Source organism: Hemiscyllium ocellatum, chromosome 27, assembly GCF_020745735.1.
Source record: "Hemiscyllium ocellatum isolate sHemOce1 chromosome 27, sHemOce1.pat.X.cur, whole genome shotgun sequence".
Taxonomy (NCBI): Eukaryota; Metazoa; Chordata; class Chondrichthyes; order Orectolobiformes; family Hemiscylliidae; genus Hemiscyllium; species Hemiscyllium ocellatum.
In genome coordinates, this window is record NC_083427.1 from 16,120,806 (window position 1) to 16,138,494 (window position 17,689).

The window sequence follows — 17,689 nt, forward strand, 5'->3', positions numbered from 1 at the left end:
AGCAATACAGGCAGATCACAGAGTTAAGTAGCAGACAGTAAATAACAGGTAAACAGCAGCAAAAACAAAAACACAGGGACAGGTGAATGTTAAGAGTTTGAGAGTCCATTCATCATTCTAACGACAGGAGAGTAGAAACTGTTTTGAAACTGGCTGATGCGTGTGTTCAGGCTCCTGTTCCTTCTCCCCGATGGTAGAGGAAAACATTGCCAGGGTGGGATGGATCTTTGAGAATGTTGGTGGCCTTTCCTTGACAGCGGGCCTGGGAGATGGGAGATTGGGTTTTGTGATTGTCCAGGCCAAGATCACCACACTCTGTAACCGTCTCTGATCTTGAATGGTACCGTTACCATACCAGGGAGTGATACATCCAGACAAAATGTTCTCATTAGAAGATACAGGTACTTATAAAATACAGATACTTCTCAGAAGATACAGGTCACTCTGCTTTTTGACTCCACTTGAGCTCCAATTCCCACATTTCCACCCAATCCCGATTAACTTTGATCCCACTGCCAACCAAAAAAAAAACTACCTGTGCCTAAAAAATACTCCCAGCTTGCGTCTCCACCTCCTTCTGTGATACAGAGTGTCAAAGTCGTCCAACCATCTGAGACAAAAATAAAATAATCCCTTTTCCTCTCCCTTTATCCTGAAAAGGCAACTCCTAATTCGAAAACGGTGCCCTCGAATTCCGGACTCACCCATAATAAGGAAAAACACAGGCTCAGTTTTACAGCAAACTTTCTCTGAATTTCACGGATCGTTTCTCCCTGTGAGCATCTGGTGAGTTTCAGCTCAGTATAAACATCCCACAGGCCTCTGTGGCACTCTGTCTGCTCTCACCAGTCACACTGCCGGGATGGTCTGGGATTTTGACCAAGCAGCCCCTGTCCTGTGTAAAGCCCAGCTGTGTATCAGGTTAGTCATGGCCAGTCAGGAAAAGCCTGTCAGAGGGGCACACAGTGAGAGAAACAACACAGGAAAACAGAAACTCACATTCAGAAATATATTCCTGCTTTCCACCATCCTGGATCATAGTAAAGGCTCAGGGAGTGTTTCTGCTTCCCCCGCAGTGTTGTGTTCGAGTCGTTGGTCATTGTGGGAGTATCACACGTTGGAAACAGTTCAAACAGTTAAAAGCACTAACCGTTACACAAGAAGAGAAGAAACAAGGCACCTGGGTTGTATTCCCTGTTTGCAGCGAACGGGGACGGCTTGTCTTTTGAGTATCTGTCTCTGTAAGCTGACTGCTCCCAGCAGTGATTACATCCCTACTTCCTTCCCCACTCAGGCAAACGTGTTGTACCCGGGAGGGAAGCAGCAGGGCCAGCTGATCGGATTGTCTCAATCTCAGCCTGCCGATTGCATTTGTTGTTGAAGGTGAGCTTGGAGGAGATGAGGCTCAACGCGCTGCATTGAACACAAAGCTGAGGTAGTGGTTTTCCAGCCAGAACATTAGCCCCTAAAATTGGGCTGAAGTTTATTAATATCAGCAGAAAGAAGCCAAAAGGGAAAATGGCCTCGTCGCAGAATCCTACAGTCTGGAGACTGACCCTTTGACCCAAACTGGTCCGTACTGACCCCATTTCCCTGCAAATGGCCCATATCATTCTAAACCTTTCCTCTCCTCGTATTTGTCCAAATGTCTTTTAAATGTTGTTAAGGTACCTGCCTCAACCACTTCCGCTAGCAGCTCATTCCATACGTGTACCACCCTCTGTGTAAAAACTGCAGGTTCCCTTGTATTTTTTCCCCTCTAACCTTAAACTGATGTCCTCTAATCCTCAATTCCCCAACCCTGGGGAAAAGGACTGAGTGCATTTACCCTATCCAGGCCTCTCATGGTCTGATACACCTCAATAAGCACCCCCCTGAGTCTCCTATGCTCCTAAGGGAAAGGTCTGAGCTTGTCCAACCTCTGCCGATAACTCAGACCTGCCTATGGTGTACAGAACACTCCAGTCACTCCAGTCTTTTGTGAACTTGCTGCTGACTCAGCAATGGGATGACAGAGAGCATCTGTTTCCACTGTCCGACCGGGTAAACAGCCTCTTGTCAATAGGTGCAGGAGGAGGCCCTTCGAGCCAGCGCCACCATTCATTATGATCCTGGCTGATCATCCACAACCAGTATCCTGTTCCTGCCTTATCCCCATAACCCTAGATTCCACTATCATTAACAGCTCTATCCATATCCAGCAACTTGACCTGCACTGCCCTCTGGGGCAGACCATTCCATACACCCACCACTCTCTGGGTGAAGAAGTTTCTCCTCAACTCTGTTCTAAATGGCCCACCCCTTATTTTTAAACTGTGTCCTCTGATTCTGGGCTCACCCACCAGCAGAAACATGCTTCCTGCCTCCAGAGTGTCCAACCCTTTAATAACCTTTAACATCTCAATCAGAATCCCTCTCATCGATGTGAACCCGCTGGTGTCTGAGCAGGGTGGCTGACTGAGTGAATCCTTTCCCACATTCAGAGCAGGTGAACGGCCTCTCTCCAGTGTGAACGCGCCGGTGCATGCGCAGGGCAGATGAATTAGTGAATCCCTTTTCACACTCGGAGCAGGTGAATGGTCTGTTGACAGAGTGGAGCCGCTGGTGCGTCAGCAGGTTAGATGAAGTAGTAAACCTCTTCCCGCACTCCGGGCAGGAGAACGGCCTCTCCCCGGTGTGAACCCGCTGGTGGACAGTGAGGTCAGACGCTCGCTTGAAGCCAGTGCCGCAGTGAGAGCATGAGAACGGTCTCTCGTCAGAGTGAACACGCTGGTGGACCATCAGTTCAGCAGAACTTTTGTAGCATTTCCTGCACTTTGGACACTTGAAAGGCCTCTCCTCAGTGTGAACGAGCTGGTGCTTTATCAGGATGGATGACTGAGCAAACCCTTTCCCGCACTCGGGACAGGAGAACGGTCTCTCCCCGGTGTGAAGCCTCTGGTGTATCAGCAGCTCAGTCGAGTTGGTGAATCCCTTTCCACACTCAGGGCAGGTGAAGGGTCGGTTTGCAGAGTGAAGTCGCCGGTGTATCCGCAGGCTGGACGATGTGGTAAATCTCTTCCCACACACCGGGCAGGAGAACGGTCTCTCCCCGGTGTGAACTCGCTGGTGGACAGTGAGGTCAGCTAATCGCTTGAACCCTGTCTCACAATGAGAGCACACAAAGGGTCTTTCGTCAGAGTGAACGTGTTGGTGAAGCGTCAGTTCCCTGGAACTTTTATAGACCTTCCCGCAGTCTGGACATTTAAAAGGTCTCCTGTCGGTGTGAACACGCTGATGTGTCAGCAGGTGTGATGACCGTGTGAATCCCTTCCCACACTCGGGACAAGTGAACGGCCTCTCCCCAGTGTGACTGCGGCGATGAATTTCCAAATCGGATGGGCATTTGAATCCTTTCCCACAGTCCATACATTTCCACAGTTTCTCCATGGCGTGGGGATCCTTGACTCTCTCCTGGTTAATTCTCCACACAGGGAACACGTGGATGGATTCTGCTGTGTTGGGGAACAGTGGGATGAGTTTTCAGGCTGTAACTGGCCTCAGGCCTCTCTGCAGTTGGTGAGATGGAACCACCGCTGTTGCCTCTGTGTTTTCTCCAGTTATCCCGATGTCTGAAATCTTTTCCCACATTTAGAGCAGAGAAAGACTTCTGCTTTCACATTTCCAGGTGGATGGTGCCCAGCTGCTGAGAGACTTGAACGTTGTGTTTGGTTAGAGTTTTGTTTCTATAAAACCCCTCCCTCCTCACACCCTGTCCGGAGAGTTTACAGAAAAGGGCACATCCCGTGGCAGTGCAGGAAAGGGATCCAGGGATAACCCTGTGTCCAAGCAGGACAGGGATCCAGTGCCCACCACTGTGTCAGAGCAGGGCAGGGATCCAGTGCTCACCCCCCCCAGTGTCAGTGCAGGATAGGGATCCAGTGCTCACCTCCCAGTGCCAGTGCAGGACAGGGATCCAGTGCTCACCCCCCCAATGTCAGTGCAGGACAGGGATCCAGTGCTCACCTCCCAGTGGCAGTGCAGGACAGGGATCCAGTGCTCGCTCCCCAGTGTCAGTGCAGGATGGGGATCCAGTGCTCACCTCCCAGTGCCAGTGCAGGTCAGGGATCCAGTGCTCACCTCCAAGTGGCAGTGCAGGACAGGGATCCAGTGCTCACCTCCCAGTGCCAGTGCAGGGATCCAGTGCTCACCCCCAGTGTCAGTGCAGGGATCCAGTGCTCACCTCCCAATGCAGGACAGGGATCCAGTGCTCACCATCCCAGTGTCAGTGCAGGGATCCAGTGCTCACCTCCCAGTGCAGGACAGGGATCCAGTGCTCACCTCCCAGTGCAGGGATCCAGTGCTCACCCCCCAGTGTCAGTGCAGGGATCCAGTGCTCACCTCCCAGTGCCAGTGCATGGATCCAGTGCTCACCTCCCAGTGCAGGACAGGGATCCAGTGCTCACCTCCCAGCGCAGGGATCCAGTGCTCACCCCCCAGTGTCAGTGCAGGGATCCAGTGCTCACCTCCCAGTGCCAGTGCAGGGATCCAGTGCTCACCTCCAAGTGCCAGTGCAGGGATCCAGTGCTCACCTCCCAGTGCAGGACAGGGATCCAGTGTTCACCTCCCAGTGCAGGGATCCAGTGCTCACCCCCCCAGTGTCAGTGCAGGGATCCAGTGCTCACCTCCCAGTGCCAGTGCAGGGATCCAGTGCTCACCTCCCAGTGCCAGTGCAGGTCAGGGATCCAGTGCTCACCTCCCAGTGGCAGTGCAGGACAGGGATCCAGTGCTCACCTCCCAGTGCCAGTGCAGGGATCCAGTGCTCACCCCCCAGTGTCAGTGCAGGGGTCCAGTGCTCACCTCCCAGTGCAGGACAGGGATCCAGTGCTCACCTCCCAGTGCCAGTGCAGGGATCCAGTGCTCACCCCCCAGTGTCAGTGCAGGGATCCAGTGCTCACCCCCAGTGTCAGTGCAGGGATCCAGTGCTCACCTCCCAGTGCAGGGATCCAGTGCTCACCCCCCAGTGTCAGTGCAGGGATCCAGTGCTCACCTCCCAGTGCAGGACAGGGATCCAGTGCTCACCTCCCAGTGCAGGACAGGGATCCAGTGCTCACCCCCCAGTGTCAGTGCAGGGATCCAGTGCTCACCTCCCAGTGCAGGGATCCAGTGCTCACCCCCCCAGTGTCAGTGCAGGGATCCAGTGCTCACCTCCCAGTGCCAGTGCAGGGATCCAGTGCTCACCTCCCAGTGCAGGACAGGGATCCAGTGCTCACCTCCCAGTGCAGGGATCCAGTGCTCACCCCCCAATGTCAGTGCAGGGATCCAGTGCTCACCTCCCAGTGCCAGTGCAGGGATCCAGTGCTCACCTCCCAATGCAGGACAGGGATCCAGTGCTCACCCCCCAGTGTCAGTGCAGGGATCCAGTGCTCACCTCCCAGTGCAGGACAGGGATCCAGTGCTCACCTCCCAGTGCAGGGATCCAGTGCTCACCCCCGTGTCATTGCAGGGATCCAGTGCTCACCTCCCAGTGCAGGACAGGGATCCAGTGCTCACCTCCCAGTGCCAGTGCAGGGATCCAGTGCTCACCTCCCAGTGCAGGACAGGGATCCAGTGCTCACCCCCCAGTGTCAGTGCAGGGATCCAGTGCTCACCTCCCAGTGCAGGGATCCAGTGCTCACCCCCCAGTGTCAGTGCAGGGATCCAGTGCTCACCTCCCAGTGCAGGACAGGGATCCAGTGCTCACCTCCCAGTGTCAGTGCAGGGATCCAGTGCTCACCTCCCAGTGCCAGTGCAGGGATCCAGTGCTCACCCCCCAGTGTCAGTGCAGGGATCCAGTGCTCACCCCCCAGTGTCAGTGCAGGGATCCAGTGCTCACCTCCCAGTGCAGGACAGGGATCCAGTGCTCACCCCCCAGTGTCAGTGCAGGGATCCAGTGCTCACCTCCCAGTGCCAGTGCAGGGATCCAGTGCTCACCCCCCAGTGTCAGTGCAGGGATCCAGTGCTCACCCCCCAGTGTCAGTGCAGGGATCCAGTGCTCACCTCCCAGTGCCAGTGCAGGGATCCAGTGCTCACCTCCCAGTGCAGGACAGGGATCCAGTGCTCACCTCCCAGTGCAGGACAGGGATCCAGTGCTCACCTCCCAGTGCCAGTGCACGGCCTGCACGCGACGCTCCAGAACCAATCCCCGGGCTCGCGCAGCGGCAGGGTCCCGATTCCACATCGTGGCCGCGCATGCTCAGAACCTGGATTCGGCGACGATTGACGGCGGCCGTAGACCAATAAGAGCCAAGGGGCGTGGTCAGAGGGAGGATCCGCGCGGGGGAGCGCGTCATTTCAACCAATTAGAGGGATCGGGGCGGGTTTTTACCCGGACAGATGGAACACGACGTCAACCAATCAGAGTAAATGGGGGGCGGGGCTGCAGGGCCGCGCCGGGAAAGCCTGTCCTCTAACCAATCAGAGTGAATGGGGGGGCGGGGCTGGAGGGCCGCGCCGGGATGGCTTGTCCTCTAACCAATCAGAGTGAATGGTGGGCGGGGCCGGAGAACCTTGGCCGGGAAAGCCTGTCCTCTAACCAATCAGAGTGAATGGGGGGCGGGGCCGGAGAACGATGGCCGGGAAAGCCTGTCCTCTAACCAATCAGAGTGAATGGGGGGCGGGTCCGGAGGGTCGCCTTATTGGGATGGTGTTGTAGACCCTGAGGGACAAGTCTGTCAGGTCTCAGTTATCTGTAAAACTAACAGGGTGGTTATGGCAGGGGCATAGACTGGGACTGCCACCTCAGGTAAAGGGACGGCTGGAGGAGATAACCAGAGCCCAGAGACAGTATATTCCTGTCTGGGTGAAAGGGAAGGCTGGGAGGTGTAGGGAATGCTGGAAAAGCACAGGGAAGATATATACTGTAGAGAAATAGATAGTGGCATCTTGAAAAAATGTCCATATTACGGAGGAGGAAGTGCTGGATGTCTTGAAACGCATAAAAGTGGCTAAATCCCCAGGACCTGATCAGGTGTACCCTAGAACTCTGTGGGAAGCTATGGAAGTAATTGCTGGGCCTCTTCCTGAGATATCTGTATCATCGATAGTCACTGGTGTGGTACCGGAAGACTGGAGGTTGGCTAACGTGGTGCCACTGTTTAAGAAAGGTGGTCAGGTCAAGACAGGGAACTATAGACCAGTGCGCCCAACATCAAGACCACTCCCTTCGTGACTCCCTCGTCAGGTCCACACCACCCACCAACCCAACCTCCACTCCCGGCACCTTCCCCTGCAACCACAGGAAATGCAAAACCTGCGCCCACACCTCCTCCCTTACTTCTCTCCAAGGCCCCAAGGGATCCTTCCATATCCGCCACAAATTCACCTGCACCTCCACACCCATCATCTATTGCATCCACTGCACCCGATGTGGCCTCCTCTATATTGGGGAGATTGGCCGCCTACTTGCGGAACGCTTCAGGGAACACCTCTGGGACGCCCGGACCAACCAACCCAACCACTCCGTGGCTCAACACTTTAACTCTCCCTCCCACTCCACCGAGGACATGCAGGTCCTTGGTCTCCTCCATCGCCAGAACATAACAACACGACGGCTGGAGGAGGAGCGCCTCATCTTCCGCCTGGGTACCCTCCAACCACAAGGAATGAACTCAGATTTCTCCAGTTTCCTCATTTCCCCTCCCCCCACCTTGTCTCAGTCGATTCCCTCGAACTCAGCACCACCCTCCTAACCTGCAATCTTCTTCCTAACCTCTCCGCCCCCACCCCACTCTGGCCTATCACCCTCACCTTGACCTCCTTCCACCTATCACATCTCCATCGCCCCTCCCCCAAGTCCCTCCTCCCTACCTTTTATCTTAGTCTGCTGGACACACTTTCCTCATTCCTGATGAAGGGCTTGTGTCCGAAACGTCGAATTTCCTGTTCCTTGGATGCTGCCTGACCTGCTGCACTTTAACCAGCAACACATTTTCAGCTCTGATCTCCAGCATCTGCAGACCTCACTTTTTAATCGGTGGTGGGCAAGTTGTTGGAGGGAATCCTGAGGGACAGAATGTACATGTATTTGGAAAGGCAAGGACAGTTTAGGGACAGTGAACATGGCTTTGTGCGTGGGAAATCATGTCTCACAAACTTGATTGAGTTTTTTGAAAAAGTAACAAAGAGGATTGATGCTGGCAGAGCGGTAGATGTGATCTATATGGACTTCAGTAAGACTTCAACAAGGTCCCCCATGGGAGACTGGTGAGCAAGGTGAGATCTCATGGAATACAGGGAGAACTAGCCATTTAGATAGGAACTGGCTCAAAAGTAGAAAACAGAGATGGTAGGGGGTTTCTTTTGGACTGGAGGCCTGTGACCAGTGGAGTGCCACAAGGATCAGTGCTGGGTCCTCTACTTTTTGTTATTTATATTAATGATTTGGATGTGAGTACAAGAGGTATGGTTTGTAAGTTTGCTGATATCACCAAAATTGGGCTGAATGGTCCCATTGAAGGGTTTTCCCCTCTCCATCCTCAAGCCCACACAAAACACGAGGAGCTGCTCGACTGTGGTAGACCACGTCGGGCCATTGGATTAGTTGCCTCTGCCATGTTCCTCCCTTCCCAGAGCTCACCAGGGCAAACTGCCTCAAATTGTATCATTCTCTAACTTCTGTCCTGTCTCCCATCGTGTCCTGTGCGTGATCAACTTGTCCAGTTGACTCATTTCTGTGTCCCTCAACCCCATTCCTCCAAAATGACTGTTTCCCTATGTTGAGTGAAGTTGTTAACAATTCTCTCTCTCTCTCTCTCTCTGTGTGTCTCTCTCTCTCCTTTCAATCAGCCATCATCAGCCATGCTGAGAAAAACCAGTGCATGACCTTCTAGTTGGTGCAGTCTTCCACTTATCCTTCGCCCTACTGTTTCTCATCCACTGGGAAACAGTGTGAAAGCGCTGTACTGTTTGACACTGACAACACCCTGCTCTACCTCCCCACCATCTCTCCCCATTGCTCTGACTGCAGACTGCTCTTCCCACACCCAGTACCAGATCGACAGGAAGTCCCTCCATCCCTTTCACTGGGAACTGCCTGAGACTCGATCACACTGTTCACACAGTCTCAGTCACGCAGTCATACTGCACAGAACCAGACCATTCGATCCAACACCTCTATGCTGACCAACTCTCCCAAACAACCTCATCCCATGGACAGACTGGAGAAGGTATCATTACTTGTCTTTGGGTGCTGTAGATGGAAGACTGATGTTGAAGTGTGTGGCCCCCAGTTTGATCTGCGCACGGAGACACTTGGTAATCACAGAACACGCCTTCAAAGTATGCAGCGAAATACTCAAAGTGGGCAGACGAGGAGAGAATATTTCACTCAGTGAGATCTCACGATCTGAAGGACATTACATGAATGTCTGAAGGAAACAGATTCAACAGTAACCCCTCAGAAGCGATTTGGACATTCCCTTCACCAGGAATTATTTTCGGAGGAAGGAGCAGGGGAGTTTGGAGGCAGATTGTCAGCATGTTTTAGGGACAGTACCAACCTTTGTGCCAAATGGCCACCTTCTTTGCTCTTCAAGATTCTGCTGTGTGGGGATGTGATGAATCAGGATTTAATCATTTGCACAGTTCCTGTTTTCCTGAGTAATCAGTCACATATTCCTCCAGTAATATCGGGGAAGAATTTCCCCAGTAAACGGGATGCTAATGTGTAAAGTAACCACATTATTACAATCAATAATCAGCCCTGTTACATCAATAAACAGGATCCTGCCACACAAAGATCAGTCTCCAACTGCATCAACAATTCCAAGTGTATACAGTGAATAACCTGCATGTTGTTGTATTAATAATCAGGTCCCCCCCAAAGGGTCTGTTTCCATGCTGTACACCTCTATGACCTCCCACAACTTAACACTGGCAACACAGATTCAGAGGGGTTTAGAAGGTGTCACACTGAGGGGAGGTCTGGGAGGCAGTGATTTAATACACCTTTTCTCAACTTTTGTGCGCAGTTCCCAATCCTGATCTCAGGATTGAAGGGCAGCACGGTGGCTCAGTGGTTAGCACTGCTACCTCACAGCACCAGGGTCCCAGGTTCAATTTCCAGCCTCGGGTGACTGTCTGTGTGGAGATTGCTCATTCTCCCAGTGTCTGTGTTGGTTTCCTCCCACAGTCACAAAGATGTGCAGGTCAGGTGAATTGGCTATGCTAAATTGCCCAGAGTGTTTGTGTTAGGAGGGAAATGGATCTGGGTGGGTTACTCTTCGGAGGGTCGGCTGTGGACTGGTTGGGCTGAAGGGCCTGTTTCCCACACTGTAAGGAATCTAATCTCAGACCTCCCTGAGACATTATCTGTGTTGCTGCTGGTGCGATGTTCATGTTGGTCTCTGTTTCACCCTGACATTGGACTTTTGGTGGACAGCAGATTTTACCCAAATCCTGTCCCGACGATCACGTCAAGGGGTTCCGGCAGCTCCTGCAAAGTCAGGTGAGGAGGTGGGAAATCCGGTTCCCTGCAGCTCTCTGGTACCTGGGGTGAGAGGCAAGAACTTGTCCATAAGACCAACAGAAATAGGAGTGGAAGGCCATTCGGCCCATCGACTCCAATCCACATTCAATCATGGCTGATGGGCATTTCAACGCCACTTACCCGCACTCTCCCCATATCCCTTCATTCCTTGCGAGATTAAGAATTTATCAATCTCTGCCTTGAAGACATTTAACGTCCCGTCCTCCAGAGTTCCGTGGCAATGAATTCCACAGGCCCACCACTCTCTGGCTGAAGAGATGTCTCCTCATTTCAGTTCTAACCTGACCCCCCTCTAATTCTAAGGCTGTGACCACAGGTCCTAGTCTCCCTGCCTGACAGAAACAATTTCCCAGCATCCACCCTTTCTAAGTCACGCATTATCTTGTAGATCTCCCCTCAACCTTCTCAACTCTAATGAATACAATCCCAGGATGCTCAGCCGTTCATCGTATGTTAGGCCCATTCCTGATGGAAGGGCTTTTGTCAGAAATATCGATTTTCCTGCTCCTCGGATGTGCCTGACCTGTTGTGCTTTTCCAGCACCACAATCTATATTATCATTCCAGGGATCATCCGGGTGAATCTCCGCTGGACACACTCCAGTGCCAGTATGTCCTTCCTGAGGCGTGGGGTCCAAAACTGGACACTGTATTCTAAATGGGGCCTAACCAGAGCTTTATAAAGTCTCAGTAGCACATCACTGCTTTTACATTCCAACCCTCTTGAAGTAAATAAATATTCCCTGTCACTCTGCCAGCACATAAACCACACTCAGCTTCAGGAGACAGTCGGTCTGCGAGGAGTTAAAAATTGCACAATACCAGGTTCTAGTCCAACAGGTTTAATTGGGAGCACACACAATAATATCCAGGAGCGCTTCTCAGAGCAGGGCAGTTTCCTAGAGACTGCAAGTGAACACACACACACACACAGAGCGGTCAGGCACATTGGAAGCCTCACTCATTTCCCACATTATGCAGGAGGTGCACACCAGGAATCGGAGGTCTCCTGGGATGAGTTCTCTCGAAATTAAGCTTGTCACTCCCTTTTCAGAGAATTCAGGAGAGCTCGGGATCTTTCTTCGTTTCAGAAAGTTCTAATGTAATCAAAGGCTCCTGCCAGTACCTGAGCTGATATATCACACATTAAAACCTGTAAACAAACTCTCTGCAGGTATGGTTTACCAGTTGGGCTTGTGTCACTCCCTGAACGGCCCAGACTGAGTCTGAGCACTGCACTCAGTCTTTCAGCTTGACCTCGTCCCTGTCTCCCCTGCCTCTCTGCTCTGCCCCCTAACATCCTCCGCCCCTTTCCACTCTCCCTGAGCGCCAGCAGCAGCAGCACCCACAGAGCAGCCGTGTCATTGTAATGGTCTGCTCTCACACCCCAACACCACCCTCAGCCCCCTGTCCTGTGTCTAATGTAGCTCAGGGAATACCATCTCATCTTTCACTTCAGCCCCTTCTCACCTTCCAGCCTCAACATGGGTTTCAGCGAGTTCAGGATCAATGGAGCGATGTTGGAATCCGGGTAAATCCACCGGAAAGGGGCTTGGAACTCTCCTCCACAAGGAATTTTAACGGAAAGTTTGCAGGTTTCTTAATAACGAGGAGTTTGCAGTTTAACGTCACAAAGTGTCTGAGACTCATTGTGACAGTCCTTTCAATGAGACGCAGAATATAATTAGTACAGACATGTGTCCCCTCTGGGATCAGTGTCTCCTTCCTCAGATGCAGGGCCCAGAACTGAACACATGCCCCAGGGGCTGATTTAACCCATGAATGTGAACATCTTCCTCCCTTTCCAGTTACAACCACATGGCAGAGATTTTCCACAGACACACACCCAGACACACACACACACACACACCCAGACACACACACACAGGGAGCGGGTGAACAGTCGGTCCTCTGAGAGAGAGTGTGTGTGTAAATGCAGGCTGTCATTCTGAGGGAATCACGCCCACACAGACACACGCACACAGCCCAAAGTCCAATCAGTGTTGAGAAATGTGAGCTCTCTGCTGTCTCAGTAAGGTGGATATGTCAGCCCGCTGTTTTGTACACAGAGAAGTGAATACTTGAATTAAATTGAATTGACTTTATAGTCATGTTTACCGAGGCACAGTGAAAAGGTTTGTCTTGCGAGCAATACAGGCAGATCACAGAGTTAAGTAGCAGACAGTAAATAACAGGGAAACAGCGGCAAAAACAAAAACACAGGGACAGGTGAATGTTAGGAGTTTGTGAGTCCATTCAGTATTCTAACAACAGTTGGATAGAAACTGTTACAAAACCGGCTGGCGCGTGTGTTCAGGTTTCTGTACCTTCTCCCCGATGGTAGAGGCTGTAGAAAAACATTGCCAGGGTGGGATGGATCTTTGAGAATGCTGGTGGCCTTTCCTTGACAGCGGGGCCTGGGAGATGGATTCTATAGATGGGAGGTTGGCCTTTGTGATTGTCCGGGCTGAGTTTACCACTCTCTGTAACCGTCTCCGATCTTGAATGGTACAGTTGCCATACCAGGGAGTGATATATCCAGACAGAACACTCTCAATGGCGCAGCTATAAAAGTTGGCAAGGGCATGTGTCACCTTGCCACATGTCCTCAGCTGCCTGAGGAAGGAGAGACGTTGTTGGGCCTTTGTAACCAGTGTGTCCACATGAAGAGTCCAAGAAAGCTTGTTGTGAATGACCACTCCCAGGAGTTTGACACTCTCCGCTCATTACACCTCTGTGCTGTTAATGTGCAGGGGGGCATGAATAACATCCCACCAAAAGTCAATAATGAGTTCCTTGGTTTTGCCGGCATTGAGAGCTCGGTTGTTCTCAGCGCACCATTTTTCCAGGACTTCCACCTCCCGTCCGTAGTCTGTTTCATTGCCATCTGAGATTCGACAGACTATAGTGGTGTCATCAGCGAACTTGTAAATGGCATTACTGTGGTATTTGGCGATACATGGGTATACAGTGAGTACAGTATGGGGCTGAGTACACACCCCTGGGGGGGCTCCAGTGTTGAGTGTTAGTGACGATGGAATATTGTCCCCAATCTTCACTGACTGTGGCCTGTGGGTCAGGAAACTGAGGATCCAGTTACAGAGAGTGGGGCTTAGTCCGAGATTGCGAAGTTCAGTAATCCGTCCCGAGGGGATAATAGTGTCTGTGCACAAGTTGTTGAGAGTGAGAGGGAAAGAGAGAGCAGGGGAGAAAGAACAAGAGAGAGAGACACACACACAGACAGACAGAGAGAGACAGACAGACAGATACAGAGAGTGAGACAGACACAGAGAGAGAGTAAGACACAAAGAGAGTGAGAGACACAAAGAGAGAGAGAGACACAAAGAGAGAGAGAGCCCATACCCAGCCACATTCAGGAGGGAGAGAGGGACACAAGGATGTATCGCTAGAGAGAGATGAAGTGAGGAGGGTGGAGACTCACTTGGAGTATAAATACGACTGCCCTGGGCCCTGAGCTGCTGATGCCATGGAGCAGTCGGAAAGATTTATTTCAGACTTTGGAGCAGGAAGTAAACCATTCCTGAGAGCCCAGGGAGAGGTGGGCCTGTCTGAGGTTTTGGGGATCATTGCCCCATGTGGGGAAGATGCAGTGCCAGCTGGAACAGTGTCACTCTGACTAGAAGTCCAATGGTGAAAGAGAGAGTGGGCACTGCTGTGACCCTGTGACCTCACCCACGGTCTGAATGAACATGGCTCAGTCACGGATTGGTAACTCCCTCATGTTTAAAATCAATGCTTAGGCTCCAGTCTCACTGTCCAGGTCAGCGTTCCCTGTCTTTGTTGAGAAGGTGATGTTGAGCAGCCCTCTGTATCTGCAGTCCTTGTGGTATCGGGAATACCCACAATGCTGGGAGAGAGGGATTTCCGGGATTCTGACTCAGTGACACTGCACCAACAGCCAATGTAGTTTGGCATCAGGACGATATACAAAACGGAAAGGGGATTGCAGATGAGGATGGTGTTGTAACTCCTGCCCAGGAGCACAGAGATTACTGCTGATTTACAGCAGGTCCCACTCCTGTATTCACTTGTGAGTTTGCTCATGTCTGCGGAGATGTGATGACTGAATGAATCCTTTCCCACACACAGAGCAGCTGAACGGCCTCTCCCCAGTGTGCACTCGCCGGTGTATACGGAGGGCAGATGAATCTCGGAATCTTTTCTCACAGTTGGAGCATTTGAAGGGTCTCTCCCCGGTGTGAATTTGCCCATGTTTGCGGAGGTGTGCTAACTGAATGAATCCTTTCCCACACACAGAGCAGCTGAACGGCCTCTCCCCAGTGTGCACTCGCTGGTGTGCACGCAGACTGGAGAACTGAGTGAATACCTTCCCACACTCCGAGCAGCTGGATGGGTTTTCCCCAGTGTGAGTTCGCTGGTGTCTCACCAGGGTGAAATATTCATGGAATTTCTTCCCACACTCGGAGCAGGCAAACGGCCTCTCCCCAGTTGCAGAGCGCTGGTGTTTCCGCAGGGCAGAGGAATTGGGGAAATCCTTCCCACATTCTGAGCAGGTGAATGGCCTCTCCCTGCCGTGACCACGGCGATGAAATTCCAGGGTTGACAGGGAGTGGAATCCCTTCCCACAGTCCTCACACTTCCAGGGTTTCTCCATGTTCTGGGATGGTGCTGTGTATCGGAGTTTTGTATAATCAGTTGATGGTGAATCCCCACAGAGCACAGGGACGGTGTCTCCGGGCTGGGGACTGTTTGATGCTGTTCAACGCTGGCTCCCACCTTCAAGGGTTTATTTCCCAGAGTCCGTTTGCTGGAAGACCCTTACTTGGGGATGGGAGGATGTGTCTCAGAGCTTTCCCAGTCCAGACTGATCGTTTAAACCTTTGATGTAGATAAAACAAATGGACATTTCTCTGTCTCTGGTTATCGAGGTCCTGATTAATGCACTCACTGACTGTACGTGATGTTCGTTTGGTGATCTCTGTCAGCAAGTCTCCACCGTCCAGCAACCTGTCAAAGGGCAAACATTAGAAATACAGTCAAAGAGATGTAAAGCACGGAAACAGACCCTTCGGTCCACCTCATCCATGCCGACCAGATATCCCAACCCAATTTACTCCCACCTGCCAGCACTTGGCCCATATCTCCCAAAACCCTTCCTATTCATATGCCCATCCAGATGTGTATTAAATGTTGCAATTGTACTAGCCTCCACCACTTCCTCTGGCAGCTCATTCCATACAAAAGTTGCCCCTTATGTCTCTTTTATATCTTTCCCTCTCACCCTTAACCTATGCCCTCTAGTTCTGAACTCCCCCACCCCAGGGAAAAGACTTTGTCTATTTATCCTATCCAAGCCCCCCATAATTTTGTAAACCTGCATAAGGTCACCCCTCAGCCTCCGATACTCCAAGGAACACAGCCCCAGTCGATGCAGCCTCTCCCTCTAGCTCAAATCCTCAACTCTGGCAACATCCTTGTAAATTTTTTCTGAATCCATTCAAGTTTCACAACATCTTTCCGATAGGAAGGAGACCAGAATTGCACACAATATTCCAACAGTGGCCTAGCCAAGAGGCCATCCATCCCACCCCCTTCCCCTTGGAAATTCCTTATTGAATGGATCGGTTGGAGAGACAGAGGCGATCTAATAGGATTCACCACCAACAGCATTTATTGCAGATATAATCCTCAGTAACAGGAAACTCTCCCTGACCTCCCACATCCAACAAGAGAAGCAGGTCACTCTACTCAAGGCCAGTTTTGTTCTTTCAATTTACAGACCCAGAAAATAGCATTGCTTTATTCCTCAACTAAACACTGCTCCAGGCTAACCTAATACTTATGGCTTATAGTTTTAAATTTAATCAAGATACATATCTCAATAAGAACAGAACAACAGGAGATTCTCTGGGATAGGATTTCCCTCCTTCTCTCCCCCCCCTCCCATTTACACTCTGCTGTCCCTGATACACACCCTCCCCATTCTCCTGAAGGAGCTGATACTCACTGTCTCCTGTCCTGGACAAGACTCTGCACCTTCCTGGATCCAGCTGCTGCAAGGCAGTAATTTAGCAGCAGATTGGGAGGGTGTGGGGGGTCAGGGGGTGGGAGGGTCAGGAGGGTGTGGGGGGTCAGGGGGTCAGGGGGTGAAGGAGGGAGCAGGAAGGGGGTGAAGTGCAGCCTCTTGCTCCCAGAAACTGCAGACAGGGGAAGGGGGAGGAGCCTCCAGCCGGGAGAATGCTTCCGGGTCCTCTCTGTTTCCCATTGGTCAATGTGCTGCATTGTGACTCGCCGGGGTGGGCGGGGCTAGAACCCACGTGGGACACCTCGACAGGGATGCTGGGATTTGTAGTCCGCAGGCAGCAACTGGAGCCATGTCCCTGGGAAGTGGAGGCTGATGGGAGCAGGGACCCTCCTACAGACACACAGGGACATGTGGGTCATCACTGGGACTTACTGAGACACTACACCCCCCCCTCAGGCAACAAGATTTCACAAGGCCCTGGATTCTTTGAACATCCTGGAGAAAGTGAGGTCTGCAGATGCTGGAGATTAGAGCTGAAAAATGTGTTGCTGGAAAAGCGCAGCAGGTCAGGCAGCATCCAAGGAGCAGGAGAGTCAACGTTTCGGGCATGAGCCTGATTCTCCTGCTCCTCGGATGCTGCCTGACCTGCTGCGCTTTTCCAGCAACACATTTTTCAGCTTCTTTGAACATCCTGTCCAATACATTGACAACAAATATCACTGCCCGTCCAGGACAAAAACTTGTCAGAAATAGATATGGTCTTTCCTGGTGCTGTGCACAAATGCTGCCCTGCTCACTGTCTGTGAAGGGGATTTATAAACTCCTTCCCTGACAGTGCCACAAAGAGACACAGAGAGAGATTCAGAATATCATCTCATGGAGCTGAGCACAAATGCAGCTCTGCTCGCCCCTGTGTGAGCTGTGTTGAAAAACCCCATCCCTGTCAGTGCCACAAAGAGAGAGAGAGAGAGATTCACAATATTTTCTCTCCTGGTGCTGTGCACAAATGCAGCCCTGGTCACCCTCTGTGAAGAGAGTTTATAAACTTCATCCCTTCAAAGTTGGAGAGAGAGAGAGATTCACAAAGTTTTTTCTCCTGGTGCTGTGTACAAATGCAGCACTACTCACTGTCTGTGAGGGGAGTTTATAAACTCCTTCCTGTCAGTGCAGGGGTGA

The 17,689-nt window shown here is 51.7% G+C and overlaps 2 protein-coding genes across 2 annotated transcripts; both read right to left on the reverse strand.

Moving 5' to 3' along the window:
• Positions 1-6,200, reverse strand: LOC132828653 (zinc finger protein 229-like). Its single transcript, XM_060845704.1, has 2 exons — positions 6,116-6,200; positions 1-3,693 (listed from the first exon to the last, which is right to left on the reverse strand). The coding sequence occupies exon 2, from the start codon at positions 3,427-3,429 to the stop codon at positions 2,401-2,403; it is 1,029 nt and encodes a 342-aa protein (XP_060701687.1). The 5' UTR covers positions 3,430-3,693; positions 6,116-6,200; the 3' UTR covers positions 1-2,400.
• A 6,392-nt stretch (positions 6,201-12,592) lies between these two features.
• Positions 12,593-16,688, reverse strand: LOC132828742 (zinc finger protein 239-like). The gene is made up of 2 exons (XM_060845864.1): positions 16,496-16,688; positions 12,593-15,495 (listed from the first exon to the last, which is right to left on the reverse strand). Exon 2 carries the CDS (start codon positions 15,140-15,142, stop codon positions 14,552-14,554), a length of 591 nt encoding a protein of 196 aa, XP_060701847.1. The 5' UTR covers positions 15,143-15,495; positions 16,496-16,688; the 3' UTR covers positions 12,593-14,551.
• Positions 16,689-17,689: the final 1,001 nt, after the last annotated feature.